Source organism: Hippopotamus amphibius, chromosome 7 (genome assembly GCF_030028045.1).
Source record: "Hippopotamus amphibius kiboko isolate mHipAmp2 chromosome 7, mHipAmp2.hap2, whole genome shotgun sequence".
In the NCBI taxonomy this organism is placed as follows: domain Eukaryota; kingdom Metazoa; phylum Chordata; class Mammalia; order Artiodactyla; family Hippopotamidae; genus Hippopotamus; species Hippopotamus amphibius.
This window is the reverse complement of record NC_080192.1, coordinates 143,036,716-143,054,762: the sequence shown is the minus strand read 5'-3', so window position 1 is coordinate 143,054,762 and position 18,047 is coordinate 143,036,716. Positions and strand designations below refer to the sequence as shown.

General features: G+C 41.5%; 1 protein-coding gene across 1 annotated transcript in view; it reads right to left on the bottom strand.

Annotated features, from left to right (window-relative positions):
- The window catches only part of MBOAT2 (membrane bound O-acyltransferase domain containing 2), a 109,208-nt gene that overhangs the window by 28,896 nt on the left and 62,265 nt on the right, over window positions 1-18,047 (bottom strand). The window contains exon 4 of the mRNA XM_057743227.1: window positions 1,283-1,378. Within this exon, the coding sequence (XP_057599210.1) occupies window positions 1,283-1,378 (96 nt within the window). The remainder of the gene's footprint in view (window positions 1-1,282; window positions 1,379-18,047) is intronic.

The following is an 18,047-nucleotide window of genomic DNA, read 5'->3' as shown; positions in this document are numbered from 1 at the left end:
CTCAATTCTATTCAATATATTGCTAATTTGACCAATTAGTTTTTTAGTGTATTTAGTCAATTTTGTTTTGCCTTGGTTTTATGTTCTTTTGCATGTGGTCTCCTTTCATCCAAGCCTATTTTAAAAATCTGTTTAATAAAAGTAAAATCCACTTCGATCTCATTATGGAGAAAAAGATATTTCAACTTCTGAAAGTCTCTTGTTTTATATCAGTGATTTTTCTCTAAGCTCATACAACTTTGGGCCTTTTTTATGGCTGAATAATTTTTTTCATAGATATCATTTGTTTTATTTTCTCTACTTACTTATCCTTTAGTTGGATTTACTGGTCATTATTTATCCTGTCCAGATGACTCAAGACTGACTTAAAAGCAGGTCTTCTGTATCTTACTCAATAAAGAAAGCTGTCAGGCTTGACATAAACACTACAGAGGTTTATCCTCAACTTCCCCATCTGGTACCCAGGTGTTAGCAGGTGTCCCCTTATACAGATGGTGAGCAAGTTCATTCATAAGGACTTGGACTGCATTTATCTCATAATAGATATTCAGTTTTGTTACAGGGAAAAAAGACCCATCCAGTACCAAGGAGGAACTAAATCTCCTTTGAAGGAATAAAAGCCAGGAATTATTTCTACCCCTCAGTAGAATACTGAATATAAGAATGTAAAACATTCCATAGAAGTAAAATGCACAGAAGTAAAATACATGTTCAAGTGCCTTCTCTTGGAAATTCAGACTGACAAAGCTAGTCCGAGGACCTTCAGTCCAAAGAAAGTCCCACAGGGTGCTAAGAAGAATGAACAAGCAATGAGATGTTATACAGAAGATACTGTATAAAACGGACTCCAGGGAAAGGAGGAAGAAAGGAAAGAAGGGAAGGAGGGAGAAGAAGGGGGGAAAGGAAGGAGAGAGGAAGGAGGGAGGGAAGAAACGGGAGGGTAGCAAGGATGCAGGCTCAAAGGGGCTGATTTTCAATCGTTATAAGTGATTACAGAAATTTCTAACAGAATTAGAAAATGCTTTCAATATCAGACTGCCATACAATAAATTTAACTGGCCTCTATTTAGAAATTTTATATAAATCAATTATAAAAACAGGTTATTTTTGCGAATTACATATAGCACTATAAAAGATCATTTACAAGAAGAAAAATGACAAATTCATAAAAGAGTTTTCAAGTAAGAGAGCTTTTCATTTGAACTACTAAATGTAACTATATTTTGTCCCTTAAGCACCATGTTAGAATAAACAGGCCATTGAATCAAAGTTTTCATCTTACCCTGAAAAATCAGCAGAATATTGCCCATAATCGAAGATATAGACTCTAGTAACCTGGCACACTGTGAGGTATCCCAGAGCAAACACAAAACAGTATCTGGAAAACAAAAATAAGCCACATTAGTGACATAAAAAGATCCACTTTGTTAAAGAATGCATTTTAAACTAATGTATTAACTATATGATATGGTTCAAAAATTAATCATCACCAGATCTACTCCACATATAGCTTTCTTCAATAAATTATAAAAACTCTTTACTAGTGCCTGCTTCAGTTTACTTGAATTTTGTACCATCTTCAACGGTAAATGCATTTAATTTCTATCTTTGTTCATTTTTTCCCTCTGAGAAACTTTCATACATGAAATTATATATCTGAAGGTGATGCTCACAGCATAAAACTGAATATGGTGAATACTGGTATCAGTACTATTCCTCCTTTCTAGAAAACAAAATCTAGTACAAAAATATTTGACTGAAATATACACTAGACAAGTTCTTAATAGGATTTTTAAAACTTGTACTCAATCGTCTAAAATCATAAACATTTAGTGTGGATCAGGTGGTATTTACTCACATTTTATAAACATGAACATTTAGTAATTTTCAGTCAAGATGCATGGGAGAGAGTTACAATAATTAAGAACATAGTATGGGGAAAAGAATTTACATATCAAGAGAACAGAAATCCACAGACTCCAGAATAGATAAAATGAAGGCTGCAATGCAAATTAGCAGGAATGAATGTATTCTCACCTAATTAGTTAACAACTTGGGTGGGAAGGGAGCTGTATGTTCATTTAAACATTCTAGATGGATTAAAGAATTATATATACAACATACAAACCAAAACACATAGGGGCTGCAGATAAATATTCAAACATTCTCAAACTGGCAAAGGACTTTCTAAACAAATATAATACAGAAGAAGTCAACAGGAAAAAAACGATGTATTTGGCTAAGTTAAAACCTTAAACTTCTCATGCAGGCAATTCAGGAGGTTTTATGAAAAGGTCCTTTCAAACTTTAGACCAATAGGTATTTCTGATCTTCTTGGATTATTCCTAGCAAAGAAAAAAGGGAGGAAAGCTTCCTAATTCGAATGACTTACAGAGGTAGGATATGTCTGATAGCTTCGTATCTGATAAAATGGCACATGTGCTCACTCCTACAGAAAACACTGAGAAATCAAACCTAACTTAATTGCTAAAAATCACGGGCAGATTGCATTTTCTAGAGATGACTGCAACAATGTCCCCCGCTTCATACGCTCTTCTACAACCTGCCCCTCTTTTCTCTCACTGAGAGGAAGAGTCTCCTTCTCTACCCACTTTGAATCTGGGCTGACCCTCTGACTGCACTGACCAGGAGACTATGGTGGAAGTAACACTTTGCGAGTTCAGGGGCAGCCCATAATTAGCCTGGCAGTTTCTCCTTCCTGCCTTTTGGAAGTTGTTTGTCATGAATGTCCCAAGACCACCCCATGTAGAGGCTCCAAAGGAAGGGAGAATCAGAGAGAGAGGTGCTAGGGAGCACCAAGTCTTCAGATACGTTACGTGAAGCTGACGTCTGTTGAAAAAGAGGAATTGATTCAGTTGAACCTTTCCTGAATTACTGACCCACAGAATCAGAAGCACTTTGTTTTAAGCCACTGCATTTTGATGTAGTGACATAATCAGAACAGAAACTGGTAAGTGAAACCAGGCTGCAGCCACAGGAAAAACCTAATGCACTCACTGGCTTTAGGATGGGTGGCAGGTGGCAGCAGGAAAGGTCTCGAGGAGATTGCTAGTGAAGACCTGAAGGACAGGAAGGAAATTATCACTGGAAGCAGAGAAAGGCAACCCAGGTTATATGGGGACAGAAACCGGGGAACACTGCTGCCTGCTGTAACAAGGGACACAACAAGAGTACCCAACACAAGTGTCAAAAGGGTTCTTTAGATGCATGCGACGAGGTACGGGTAGAGAGAAATGAACTGAAAAGGAAAATGTTCAGGATTTGAGCAAACTTTAGGAAAACAGAAAGGGCTCAGGATAGTCTTTCCTGTCAGCAAAATATTCTTAAAGTAATCTTGGTGACACCTCAGGAAGATTTAAGGACACAATTGTATAGAACCTCTCAGGTTTAAAAAAAAAAAGAGTTTCTAAGACTCTTAAGGGTATACCTCTTAGACTCTCCGCAAGGCAAAAACATTTTTAAGACCCTTAAGGATGTTGTCCCACAGCACTTTCAGACCAAAGCGAAAAGGAGTCTGTCTAAGAGAACTGCGGGTGCAGCCTTTGTCCACCGCAGGGATTATAATCAGACACACAGGAAGAGCCCACCTCATTTTTAAGGGAGTTACATGAGATTGGACTGAAGGGGAGACAGCTCAAAATGAAAACAGATCTTTGGGTGCCCAACTACCTACTGTTGGGTAGCAGGCTAAGAAAACTATTCAAACACAAAATCTGGCTATTTCTTATGAAAAAGGAAGGAGAGCTCAGGGCATGGAGTCAAGTGTCCAGAGGGTGAAGCCAAGAGCCACACAGAATCACGGGCAGGGACCAGGTCTGGGCCCTAATCAAGGAGGTGATAACAGGTGTCTGTCTGGAGTTCACAACTGCTCTGGGCCGGGGGCTGAGGAGTGACCTGCATCCCCCCCCCCCCCCCCCGTTTGAATAGAAAGGTCGACTACAGTTCTCCTTTCACTGCTCACCACTGCACACTGGGTCCACCGGGGCCCCAGACTCGCCTCTTTAGTTTACTGGTCCTCAGACGGAGAAGAACTGCACTTCAGGAACCACAGCCATGAAGCCCCATCTGTTCTAGACCTGACTCAGATGACAAGATAGAGGTCTTGAGCCTGATGCCCTAATGCGAGGAGACTGGGGTCCTGGGAGCCAAGTCAGAGTATTCTTCATGAGGGATGACTGTGAACAGCGGGGGCCAGAGGACAGAACGGCTCCTAAGATTGCTGCCCCCGGTACCCACCCTCCCTACTGCGCGCGTAAGCTCCGCCCCCAAGAGGTGGACTGTAATTCTCCTCCCCCTGAATCTGGGCTAAATAACGTGGTTTACCAACAGTAATGCAATGGAAATGACCCCCTGAAATGTCCAGGCTAGGTAAGAGGAAGTCTTGCTGCTTCCTCCTACATTGCGTGGAATGCTTGTCCTCAGCACGCCGTCTCCGGGCCCAGCCATCACCTGCGCGCGCCCAAGCCCACGGGCAGAGGTAACATGCCGGTGCTCCTGTCAATCACCCGGCTGATCTCCCAGCCAGCAGCCAGCACCAACTGTCAGCCTTAGAAGGAAAACTCCTTGGATGTCAAGCAGCCATGCTTTCACATAACTGCAGTTCCAGTCAATCTTTAATTACAACCACATGAGACTCTAAGCAAAAACTGTCCAGCTGAGTCTACTCAACACATAAAACCATGAGAAACAGTAAGAAATCATTGCTAAGCCACTAAATTTGGGGTGGTGTGTCATGCTGCACTAGGTAACTGAAACAATTCCTTAATAAGAGTATCGCAGACTAAGGCTAATTGTAATTTAAAATAATTCGATCAAACTGGGCTTATTGGATAAATGCAAGAATGACTCAATATAGGAAGACTCGTAAGATATATCATCCTAGTGATTAGTCAAAGGGGAAAAACAGTTATAACAGACACATACAAAGGCATTTAACAACATTCAATAATGTTTCCACAAAACAAACAGAACTTATTAAACTAAGGGGAAAGGATGCTTTCTTAACATTAAAAATATCAAAACATTCAGTACTTTGTTGGCCTTGAAACACTAGTCATTCTTGGGGGAAAGCGTAGGGAAGTTTTTGAAGTGGGAAAGAAGAGGTATATGTGTTAGTATAAATTAACTTGCCTTTAGACCTATTTTGAAAATTCAAGTAATGTTAGAGTCCTCAGATCCTAAAGTCCTCTCCTCAAATCTCTAAATTTAGCATCACAATGCCAATCAAAATCCCAACAATGCTTTCAGTGGAACCTGACTAATGGATTTGCAAGGTCTTCTGGAAAACTAAACAAACACATGAGGAGGAGGACTTGCCTTATTCTACCAGATAAAAGAATAAGTCATGATGATTTATAATGTAGTGCTGATGCAGAAACAGACCAGAAGATTAACTGCACAGAGAAGAAAGTTCAAAAAAAGACTCACTGCACAACTGAAAGTTTTGTCTATTATAAAGCTGGCAAATAAAATTAGTGGGGGAAAGGTGAATGAGGCAAATGAGGTTTAACAAGTTAGCTCTCCTTCCAGAAATAAGAATAGGTTTCCAGTTCACACCACACACACGGACAAAAACCCTGTCAGACTGTGCAAAGAGCTACATGTAAAGAAAAAGACAGTCAAAAGTCTAGAATAAAACAAAAAAGAACATCCTCAAATTTCTGGAACTGGGAAAACCTTCCTAAGCATGACAAAAATCATAAATGCCACAAAGATAAAGTGTGACTATTATTATACAGAAATTATCGGAAATTTCTGTATGACAGGTGACAGAAAATTAAATAAGTAACAGAAATTGTCTACTACACATAGGTTAATATCCCTAATAAAGAAATTCTACAAGTCGACAAGGAAAGAAATTAAGACTTCAAGTGAAAAAATGCACAAGGATATGAATGAGCAAATTATAGAATAAAAAAATCATAGCAGCCAGTCCACTTAGAAAAATAGATTCACAATAAAGAATGATCAGGAAGTAATAATAATAACCCAGAAATGCATATCAGAATGATAATATTTATCCACTATAACTGGAAAAAGTTTAAAAGTAGGGACTCCCCTGGTGGTCCAGTGGTTAAGACTCAGTGCTTCCACTGCAGGGGGCATGGGTTCAATCCCTGGCTAGGGAAGTAAGATTCCTTGGGCTGTGCACAGTACAGCCAAAATTAAAAAATAAAAAATAAAAAAAAGACTACTAAGACTGGCAAAAGTCTAAAAGTAGATAATATCCAGGTTGGGAGGCGAAAACAGGCATTCTCAAACACAGCTGGCAGGGATGACATTTCAAACATCTTTTTTCGGTAGGTGATTCTGCAGCACACATCAGAATTTGCACATACTCCCTGCCTTGCCAACTTCACTGTAAGAAGTCAATCCTAATACTTAAAAATACTTACATACACACATATGCACAAGGACACATACAAAGATATTCACGAAAGTACTGTATTTCACGATAAAAATGGAAAACCAACTAAATGTCTCCAATAACATTAGCTAAAATAGAAATAATAAAATAAATAGAAAGCCACACTACAGCATTCAGTAACAGTGCATAAAGGGATACCTATATGTAAACACAACGAAAGTCAGAGTTAAGTGGAAAAAGTAAGCTGAAGAAAAGTGTGCAATCCCATTTTAGGTTCTCCACATATGTACTCATATGTATGTGCACACACAAACATATACACATACATCATGGACAAAGTTCTAGACCAGAACTGCAGCAGACACTCTTGCTGACTCTCTCCACATGCACTTCCATCTCCACTTCCACCCTTGCTTTCCTTGCCTACAGAGGCCAAAGGCTAAACAGTCCATTTCCCAGCCTCTCCTGTGGGCAGAGGCGGCAGGAGGCACAGCTCTGCCTATGACGTGTCCACAGGAGTCTGCTGAGGCTCCTGGGAAGGTACAGATCTGTGCGGTCCATTGTGGTGGCCGTTCGCAGGAGTGCTGCAACCTGGTTCATACCGGCTCATGAGAGCTGTTCATTTTTCAAGAAGTTTTGTAAAGGGGTTGTTAAACTCAGCCATGACTAAAATCTAAATGACATAAACACAGAGTTAAATAAATTATATTTCAAAGGTATTAAATGTTCAAACTCATCACGTCTCAATTACTTCTTGCCTTTACTATTTTGTGTGCTCTCAAGGTGAGGTACAGCTCCTGTATCTGTGCAGTAGAAACAGTATATAATCGTGAGCTACTGAGCATTTCTTCCCAATTCAGGGGCATCAAGTTAGTAGCTTTAAATCCACCACAGAGGAAGTATTTACACCTTGAAAATTGGCAACCACTACAGATTGCTGAAACTAGGGAATCATCAAACTGGAGCCTGTAGGAGGCATCTTGCCCCCTGCTTGTTATTATATAAATGAAATTTTATTTGACCACACCCATGCCCCTGGACATGCATATTGTCTATGGCTGCTTTTGACTTAGAACAGCTGAGCTGAACAGTTGCAGCAACATTTGCCTGGCCCTGAAAGCCTACACTATTTACTACCTGGCCCTTCATGGAAGAAGTCTGCTGACCTGAATTAGAAGTAATGAAGAGGATGCCAAAAATGCACGCTAAACGTTTACAAGTGTATTGTTCCTGCAGCCATTACATTGCGAATAGCCAAAACAAAACAGACAAACAAAAAGGAAACCTTATTCTTCTGGTATTCAAAAACTAGTATTCGATTCGGCGAGAGGTTGCTCTTGCTCACACGATGGACAAAAAGAGTGACGTGCCAACATATATCTTCACCGTTTCACTTTCAACTTACTCATGGATGTAAACAAAAGTATCAACTGACACTCATAATGGAACCACATGTGTTTGGCCGTGATGTGAGTAACTTCTTTTCTGAACTGGAAAAATGTGTAGTCTAATTCTGCCAAATCATGGTCGAATGGCAGCCACAGATTAGTTACGAGTTTGTCAAAAATCAATGAGAGCGTTCTGTGAGAATCAAAGAAGAAGAGGGGATACATGCAGCTGGTGACGTGTGACTTCCTTCGTCCCAGAATGTGGATCCAATGGCTGTTGCAGCAACCATCCTGCATCCACGAAGTCGCAAGCTAACAAGAGGAGGACAGCACCGCAGAACAAGAACGAAACCCACTTCCTTAATAAACACCGCTGGGCAGCTACACTGGCTCTGAATAACCTAAGTCCAGAGAAAATCTCAGGTGGTGTTTTTTTTCTGCAACAAAACGTATTCCCAACTGATACCAAATCACACCAAACTTTTCATTGTTTTCTTTTCTTTCTGAGTTAGGCTGCAGGCAAGGGTGATGGAGAAAGCCTTGATTTTTCAAGTTCACACATCAGCAGAGGAAAGCAGACGTTTAAGCCAATGTATATGTGCGTGATATTCTTGTAAGTGCTCTGGTCCCTGCATGGGTTTCACTGAACATCTTCAGACAGAAAAATATACATGCAAATAAAATCCAGACAGACATGACCTAGATTTGAATAACGGCCTCATCACTTTTTACTCTTCCTATCTGTGTGACCTTAAGAAAGCTGCTTTACTTCTGAACCCTAGTTCTCTCCCTTATAAAAGGCAGACACACAGGGAGGAGCCTGACTCTTCTACCTCAGTCACTGTGGCCTTGTCCTCCTTGCAAGTGACCGGCTTACAGGCAGGCATAAGACTTAAGTCTGGTCAATGAAACATGACACAGAGCTTTTGGAAAGGCTTTCTCCTTCTTAAAGTACAACACTTGCTACTGTCATATGATAAGCCCAGTTTATAAAAGGAGCCAGCCTACAGACGATATGCTGACGTGGCAAAGCGGAAGCTAAACAGAACAAAAAATAGAACTTTTTGATGCCCTCATTAAAACTGAGCTGCTGAGTTAACCAACTGAAACTGCCTTGCCTCAGGACTTCTTGCTTTGAGAGGTAAATCCTTCTCGACTGCTACACCGCTACACCACTATGAGTTGGAACTTCTGCTCTTTGCAGTTTTTAAAAGCATCCTGATACTATCACCACTCAGAACAAAATTAAATCAAGATTTGAAGAGTTTGAGAAAGAAGCTTTTATTATTCATTAAAATATAAATGTTGAATTACTGCTTCATTTTAAAAAGAGAACCCCCATCTAAAATACCCATTCTCTTGATATTAGATACAAAGTGGAAACTGTTTAGGGAAAAGCAAAGTGCTCAGGGACTCCAGGAATTAATGGGCTAGAAATGCAGAGAACGGAGAAAGAATTCTTCCCAAATGAGGAAAACAGGCAACATCACCAAAAGGTTCAAATTCCTGATGGGAATAAAGACAAAAACTAATAAATGAGCAGTTGTTTTAATGTGCTGAATCAAACTCTTCACTTTCCAAGGTGCTCGAGCTCAGATGGCTTTGGGTGTGGCCAAAATTCAGCAAAGGCCTGCACATCTGTGTACTAACTGTATTTTCTCCTTATTTTACCTTCCCCACTGTCTGCACTTTCCAAGGCCCTCTTTGCTTACACTTAGTCTTGAAATCAGGTAGCTGAAGTCCTCAAGCTTTGCTCTTCTCTTTCAAAACATTCTGTAGTCTTTGCATTTCTATGCAATTTTTGAAGCAACTTTAAAAATACATGGAGGGGACTTCCCTAGTGGTGCAGTGGTTACAAATCTGCCTGCCAATGCAGGGGACGTGGGTTCAAGCCCTGGTCCACGAAGATCCCACATGCTGTGCAGCAACGAAGCCCATGCACCACAACTACCGAAGCCTGTGCGCCTTACAGCCCACGTGCCACAATTACTGAGCCTGTGTCTTGCAACTACTGAAGCCCATGTGTCTAGAGCCTGTGCTCCACAATAAGAGAAGCCACCACAATGATAAGCCCGCGCATTGCAACGAAGAATAGCCCCCACTCGCCACAACTAGAGAAAACTTGTGCTCAGCAACTAAGACCCAAGGCAGACAAAAATAAGTAAATAAAAATTTAAAAAATTAAAATACATGAAGGGACTTCCCTGGTGGCACAGTGGTTAAGACTCCATGCTCCCAATGCAGGGGGCCCAGTTTGATCCCTGGTCAAGGAACTAGATCCCATATGCAAGCCGCAACTAAGAGTTCACATGCCACAACTAGGGACCCTGCCTACCGCAACTAAGACCCAGTGCTACCAAATAAATAAATAAATAAATATTTAAAAAAAATACACAGAATACTATAAAACAAAAAGTATGTAAGCAAACAGAGGAAAAAATTAAGGAGAAAGTAAAATTAGTATTCAGATGCTGCAAGCGCTGTGCACGGTTAGACACGTAGATCAATGAACAGAATAAAAAGTCTAGAAATAAAGTCACACATATATGGTGAGCTGCAATTCAAAACAGAATAGATGGTATTTAGGCTTCCTTGGTGGCGCAGTGGTTAAGAATCCACCTGCCAGTGCAGGGGACATGGGTTGAACCCCTGATCCAGGAAGATCCCACATCCCATGGAGCAACTAAGCCTGTGTGCCACAACTACTGAGCCTGTGCTCTAGAGCCCATGAGCCACAAATATTGAGCCCATGTGCCACAACTACTGAAGCCCACGTGCCTACAGCCCATGCTCGGCAACAAGAGAAGCCACGGCAATGAGCAGCCTGCGCGCCACAACAAAAGAGTAGCCTCCACTCACTGCAACTAGAGAAAGCCCGCGTGCAGCAATGAAGACCCAATACAGCAATATAAATAAATAAATTTATTAAAAAAAAAAAAGATGGTATGCAGAAAAATAGTGCTGGGACAAATGGATACATACACAGAAAAAAACTAATTTCAACCCTTACCTCATAGCACACACAAAAATTAACCCAGAATGGATCACTGACCTAAGCATAAAAACTAAAACCATAAAATTTCTAGAAGAAAATATTTATAACCCTAGGGCAGGCAAAGACATCTTAGACAAGACACAAAAAGCTCTAAAGTATCAAATAAAAATTGTTAAACTGACTTCATCAAAACTCAAAAGTTCTGTTTGTCAAAAGTTCTGTTTGTCAAAGGTCACCACCAAGAAGATGAAAAGGCAAGTCACAGATTGGGAGAATATATCTACCATTCACACATCTGCAAACGACTTATAACCAGAAACCAGAAAAAATGAATTAAGATAGTAATAACATTAAACATGTCCCAAAAGAAGATGCACAATTGGTCAAAAGTGCAAGTAAAGACGCCTGACATAACAGTCCTGAGAAATCTAAGTTAAAATCATAGTGAGATACACTGTACACTCATTAGAATGACTAAAATTGAAAAAGATGAAACCAGGTGTTGATGGGAACGTAAACACCTGGAACTCTCACACGTTGCTTGCAGGAGTGTAAGATGGTATAACAACTTTGGAAAAGTTTGGCAGTTTCTTATATGATTAAACATACTTTTACCCTATGTCCCAGCCACTCCTGTCTCGGTCTTTACATAAGAGAAATGAAGACATGTATCCATATGAAGCCTCCTACAAGAATGTCTTAGAAGTTTTACTCCTAGCAAAACCCAAACAATCCAAACGGCCATTCATAAACAGGTGAGAGACTTCCCTGGTGCCGCAGGGGTTAACACTCCCCCAGTGCGGGGGGGCCCAGGTTCAAGCCCTGGTCAGGGAATGAGATCCCACATGCATGCCGCAACTAAGAGTTCGCATGCCACAACTAAGGAGCCCACATGCATGCCACAACTAAGAGTTCACATGCCACAACTAAGGAGCCCACATGCATGCCACAACTAAGAGTTCGCATGCCACAACTAAGGAGCCCACATGCATGCCACAACTAAGAGTTCACATGCCACAACTAAGGAGCCCACATGCATGCCACAACTAAGAGTTCACATGCCACAACTAAGGAGCCCACATGCATGCCACAACTAAGAGTTCGCATGCCACAACTAAGGTGCCCATGAGCCACAACTAAGACCCAGTGCAACCAAATAAATAAATAAATATTTTAAAAAACAAATAAACTAAACTAAAATAAACAGGTGAAAGGATACGTAAAGGGTGGTATATTCACACAATGGAAGGGCACTCAGCAATAAAAGGAACAAACTGTTGATAAACACGATGGCATGGATGAATTTTAAAACATTAAGCTGAGTTTTAAAAGCCAGACACAAAAGATTACTTACTATATAGTTCGATTTACATGAAATTCTAAAATAGGCAAACTAATTGATGGTGACAGAGAGCAGACAGCTGGCTGCAGGGGACTGGGCTGGAACGATTAGAAGGGGAATGAAGGGACTTCAGGGGAGGAGTCAAGTGTCCTGTACCTGGATTTGGGTGGTGGTCTATACATTTGCCCAGACTCACTGAACTGGTGGTTCTATTTTGTTTTGGGTAAATTTTACCTAAATAAAGTTGATTTAAAAATTATTTGGAAACAAATTTTACATTCTCCTTTGCAGATTCCTTCTCATCCTGGAGTCCCAGGGTTCAGTCTTCTTTTCCATTTATGCCTAATTCCAAAAGGATTTCATCCCGTTCCATGATTTTAAACACCTACTGTATACTGACAGCCCCCCGATTTTACATTTCTAGATTAGACACGTCTCCTAACCACCAAACTCAAACCACCAACAAGCCACGTAACATCTCTATTCAGTTGCCTAAGAGCATCTCGAATTTACCATGTTCAAAACAGAAATTCTGACCCCACCAAAACAATCCCTCCTCCCCCTAGTCTTCTCTGTCTTTAGAAATGGTATCATCTTTCCCCCAGTTGCTCCGCGCAAAACACTGAAGTCATTTTTGACGTATCTCTATGACTCACATCCCATATCCAGATCTTCAAATCCATCTTCATATTTCACATGACCCACATCCACATCTGACTCTATCATCAAAACACACCCTGGAGTGAGTAACTCCCCCGGAAGTAGGTCCAGGCCTGGACCACTGTAAGAGCATCCTGACCAGCCCCCTGCTCCCACTCCCTCCCAAGTGGGTTACACACAGCATCCAGAGACTTCCGGACTTGCCAGCAGCCACCCACCACACTTAGAACAAAATCCAAATTTCTTCAAGAACTTTTATTGCCCCAGAATCTAATTAAAAAACAACAACAACAACTACACACTAGGTCCTTTCTTTGGTTCTACTGGATGAAGGATACACATTTACATAGGCTTCTATTTTGATAACTTAAGAAATAAAGAATTATTTAAGAGAGATAAAACTAGAATATTACTGAAGCTTAGAGAGGCCTGGCAACATTGAGATCACCCATCACACGTGTACACAGGTGATCACTGGAATTCCAGCAATTTGGGGAAGGATAAGTTAGTCACCATCAGTGTTGTCTCAAGTCGGTCAAAATTTGCTGAAATAGGGCTCCACTTCACTTTCAAAATAACTGTGTTCCTTTATACCTGTTTCTCGCTAAACCATCCTGAGTCTTATTTGGTTTCCCACCCTCTGTCTTAATGGCGCTGCTAAGTGGAAACTGAGAAGCTGACAGATAGAAGGTGAGCTCAGGTTAAAACCACTGGGGGTGACAATAGCCTTTAAGTCAGGGGTCAAGTTTTCTTCCAGCTGGTATCCCAAACCTTACCTCTACTTCCTGGCCTAAAACCCTGCACATCATAGGTTATTATGTAATTTTGAAGACAGACTCCACTCAGTTTAAAAAACAAACACCTCTTAACTAAATACTTCTATTCCTTTTAAAACCTATTCCAAAATTACTATCCACAATTTTACATTTCCATTTCTAGAATACATCATTTCAAATTAAATAATCAAAACTACAATTGACTTAATCTAGCTATTTCTACATTTTAATCTACTTAGCAATAAATGTAAGCCAAGAACTACCAAAAAGCAGTAAATATTGGCAGGGGGTGGACACCAGATTTAACTCCAAAGATGGCACTAGTGAGAAACAGAGTCTGAAAAGCTCTTAATAAATGCTTTACAGGATCTTAAAAATAGACTTTGGTAACAGGTAACCAGAAAACTGTACAATACTCACATTAACTAACCAGAGAGACACTTGGCTAAAATGCTAAATATGTACCTAGGTAAAAAGTTTTGCACTAAAAATACAACAGTCATGTGAATAAAAACACAATCATTAGGCATAATCAGAGTTTGCTGACCTATGGGTAAATGAAGTAAAACTTCTATTTCTGGGTATATTTCAAAACAGGATCTTAAGTCTCATAAAGTCAGCAGAGACTGGAAAGATGACTGCTTAAAAACTATTCAAGTTTCCTATTTAAAAATTTATGATTAATCAAGTCTGTCCATTTTCCTCTAGTGGCTAGTATGTGCGAGGCAACCTGAAGCATTATTCTTCTAGGGGGTGGCATCCGGAGATGCCCTAAGAATGAGGCTGTTATTCTAAAACCAACATCCCGGAGTGAGCTCAGCTCTTCCTTCACCTCTACTTTTATGAAAGTAACACACGCACCGTTTCAAAGTAAAAGGTCCAACACGGGTGGCCAGCACAGGGCCGTCTGCAGGGCCACACCCCGCACGCAGGCTCTGCTCTCCAGAGGCCAGTTTCCTCGCAGGCACTTAGGGTTCGGCTGCTTCTGCCATCTCCAGCCCCTGTTCTGGAGTTTACACCTCTGACATTTCACTCCCATTTGAGTGGCGTTTCAGATAAACACATGTGTTTAATCTGCTACAATTAACTAGATGTCTCAACACTTAGTCTTATAACCAGCATCAAAACATCAGCTTTCTAAAATCTTTTTGATGGTATCTGCATTTTATTCTAATAGTCCAGTTATACGTTTAATAGAATTTTAATAAATGTGATTCTTAACATGTCTTGTTCTTTTTACTTTGTACACAATAACACATTCTAAGATACACTGTTAGAACCAAACGTTAAGTTTATCCTCAGGTAACCAATAGGTGACTATCAACTACCTAACCATGGATGTCTTTCGGAACCAAGTTCAAAGACTCCTTCCACGACTACAACATTTATAAACACACCCTCTTAAAGGTACACAGTAGCCATTCTTCACATTTTTAGATCACGTCTCATCTCTTCCCAGAGCTGGTTTGTTAAAGATGTCACTTTGACTCAACACACTTGCCTTTTATAGAAGTAATAGAAAGAACAGTAAGCTACGATTTCTCCATTTCAAGAACGTGACATCAAGCCAGGGATGACCGTCGCAACGTCTGGCAGCCAATCGTGAGTGACAGTGCCGGGTTTCACAGGATTAGCTATCGAAATGCCAGTCACCCCCGTCTCACTATGTCTATTTAGAGCACCTTTATCACATGCTGTGGAAGCTGTTCTCTTAGATGTCCGTATCCTTCACTAGACTGCGCTCCTTCAAGATTGCAGACATCTGAGTATCTGAGCCTGGCACTGAGCTTGCCAAAGAGAAGGCATTCTTTGAAAAGTGGCAGAACAGAAGCAGTGCAAAAAGATGTTCACTGTAGGCCAGGGGAGTAACTGAAGGTTCCTCCTAGGACAACAACAACATCGATGCAGCTACAAACATGGAACAAGAGTGACATGGAGAAGATGACACCTCCCAATCAGGCTGAATGCCCAGAGCCAAGGGTGGCCAGCCTGACACCTACTAGTGAAAACTGGGAGAAACAACAAGGAAATAAGCTTAGCGGGTGAAATGGGTTCAGAGTGCTCTGAAGGGCCGTGAGTTTCTTGATTATTTTAGCTACTCTCCCACAGGTGCTCAAAGATGTTTGAGCAAAGAGTAATACGATGAAATAGTTTTTACGCAAACAGTGAAGACTAACCCACATATACGATGGATGGTAAGAGAGAAGGCTGGCAGTCAGAAGAGCAGTTACACAGCAGGAGGAAATAAGTTCCGAGCTAAGACAGGGGATGTGAAAGCAAGTGCTAAGGATTTCCAAGGGAAAACTAAAAAATATCTCAGAACATACTGGCTATAGAAACTAAGAGGAAAAAGTCAGGTTTGTAAATCAGGGTGTATCAAGAAAACACAGAAGTCGATTCTGGAGTAAAGACTGGCACGGGCTGGAAATCTGGTGTGATCTCTTCCTAGCTGGTGACTCCAGACAAGTTGTTAAACGAAGCCTCGGTCCTCTTCTTTTCCATATATATTTTTTCTTAGATGATTTCACTGAATTCTAAGGTTTAAAAGCCTAACACCAGACTTGTCTGACTGCCGTTCTGACACAAATATCTAACAAGGCCTCTCAAACTTAACTGAGCAAAGAAAGCCCTCCTGCCCAATAAGCTGCTTCTTCCCAGCCTCCCAACTTCCCACATAACACAGTCCACCCAGCCGCTCAGGCCAGAAAAAGTCAACTCCTCCCTCTTTGTCATGCCCCACCAGCAGTCCTACGAGTCCTACCTCTGAAACGGATCCCATCTCTACCCACCCCTCTCCATCTCTGCTGCTACCCTCCGTCTCCCGTCTGACTTGCCCGCTCTCTCTCACTAGGGGTCCTGCTACCACGGCCACCCTCTAACAACCCTGTCCACGTAGGGCAGCGGGAACAATGGTGTGACAAGACACGGCCCCTGCTCAGAATCCCCTGGTGGGTTCCCAGGGCACTTAAAACTAGTCTGATATGAAACTGAAGTAGAGTCACAGATGCAGAAAACAAACCTACGGTCACCAAGGGGGAAGGGTGGGGGCAGGGATAAACTGGGAGACTGGGATTGACATGCACACACTACTATGTATAAAACAGATAACTAATAAGGACCTGCTGCACAGCACAGAGAACTCTACTCAATACTCTGTAACGACCTATATGGGAAAAGAATCTAAAAAGAGAGTGGATCTATGTATATGTGTAACTGATTCACTTTGCTGTACAGCAGAAACTCATACACCAGGGACTTCCTAGGTGGTGCAGTGGTTAAGAATCCGCCTGCCAACGCAGGGGACACAGGTTCAATCCCTGCTCCACAAAGATCCCACATGCCACGGAGCAACTAAGCCCGTGCACCACAACTATTGAGCCCATGTGCCACAACTATTGAGCCTGTGTGCCACAACTACTGACGACCACGCGCCTAGAGCCCATGCTCCGCAATAAGACAAGCCATGACAATGAGGAGCCCATGCACCACAATGAAGAGCAGCCCCTGCTCACTGCAACCAGAGAAAGACCGTGTGCAGCAATGAAGACCCAACATAGCCAATAAATAAATATATAAATAAATTTATAAAAAAGAGAGAGAGAAAGAAACTAACAAACCATTGTAAATCAACTATACTCCAAGAAAAATTAATTAAAAAAAACAAAACAAAGACAATGTGGCCCAGCCTACCTCCTTGACCTCACCTTCCACCACTGGAGACCTTGCCTGCCAGGGAGCAGCAAGACTGGAGCTCTTTCTGGGCTCTGAAAACACTCAACACCGGACTCCTGAGAGCCTGGCCCAGGCTCCTCCATCCGCCTGAAAGGGTCTCCCCCTGGTTCTGTGAATAACTGTCTCCCCTGCATCACTCCGTGCCTCTAAAGCAGCACCCATGTCCTTTCACTCCTCTCACTCTCGGAAGTAACCCCCCTTGAATGTTGTGTGTACTCGCCTATTGTCTGTCCCCTGCATTTGAAGGCGAACTCCAGGGAGGCAGCCCTTCAGCAGTCCTGATCACGGCTCCTCCCAACAGGCACCTAGAACCGACCACGCCACACAGAAAGTACTCGGATACTTAACGAGGACTTGCTGACGACAGCCCCACGTTCTCCATTTTCAAATTGGGTTGTCTGGCTTCTTATTATTAAGTTGTAAAAGTTCTTTATATATTCCAGATCCAAGTTCTGTCTGTGTAAAATATATGTTTTGCAAATATTTTCTCCCAGAGGCTTGCCTTTTGGTTCTCTTGTGTCTTTTTTTTTTTTTTGGCAGCGCAACTTATGGGATTTTAGTTCCCTGACCAGGGATCAAACCCGGGCCCTCGACAGTGAGAGCTCGGTGCGGAGCCCTAAGCTCTGGACCACCAGGGAATTCCCTTTAATGGTGTCTTTTGAAGAACAAAAGTTTTAAATTCTGATGAAGTGCAACTAATCAGTTTTTTCTTTATGGACCATTCTGTGGGCATCACATCTAAGAAGTCTTTGCCTAACCCGAACAT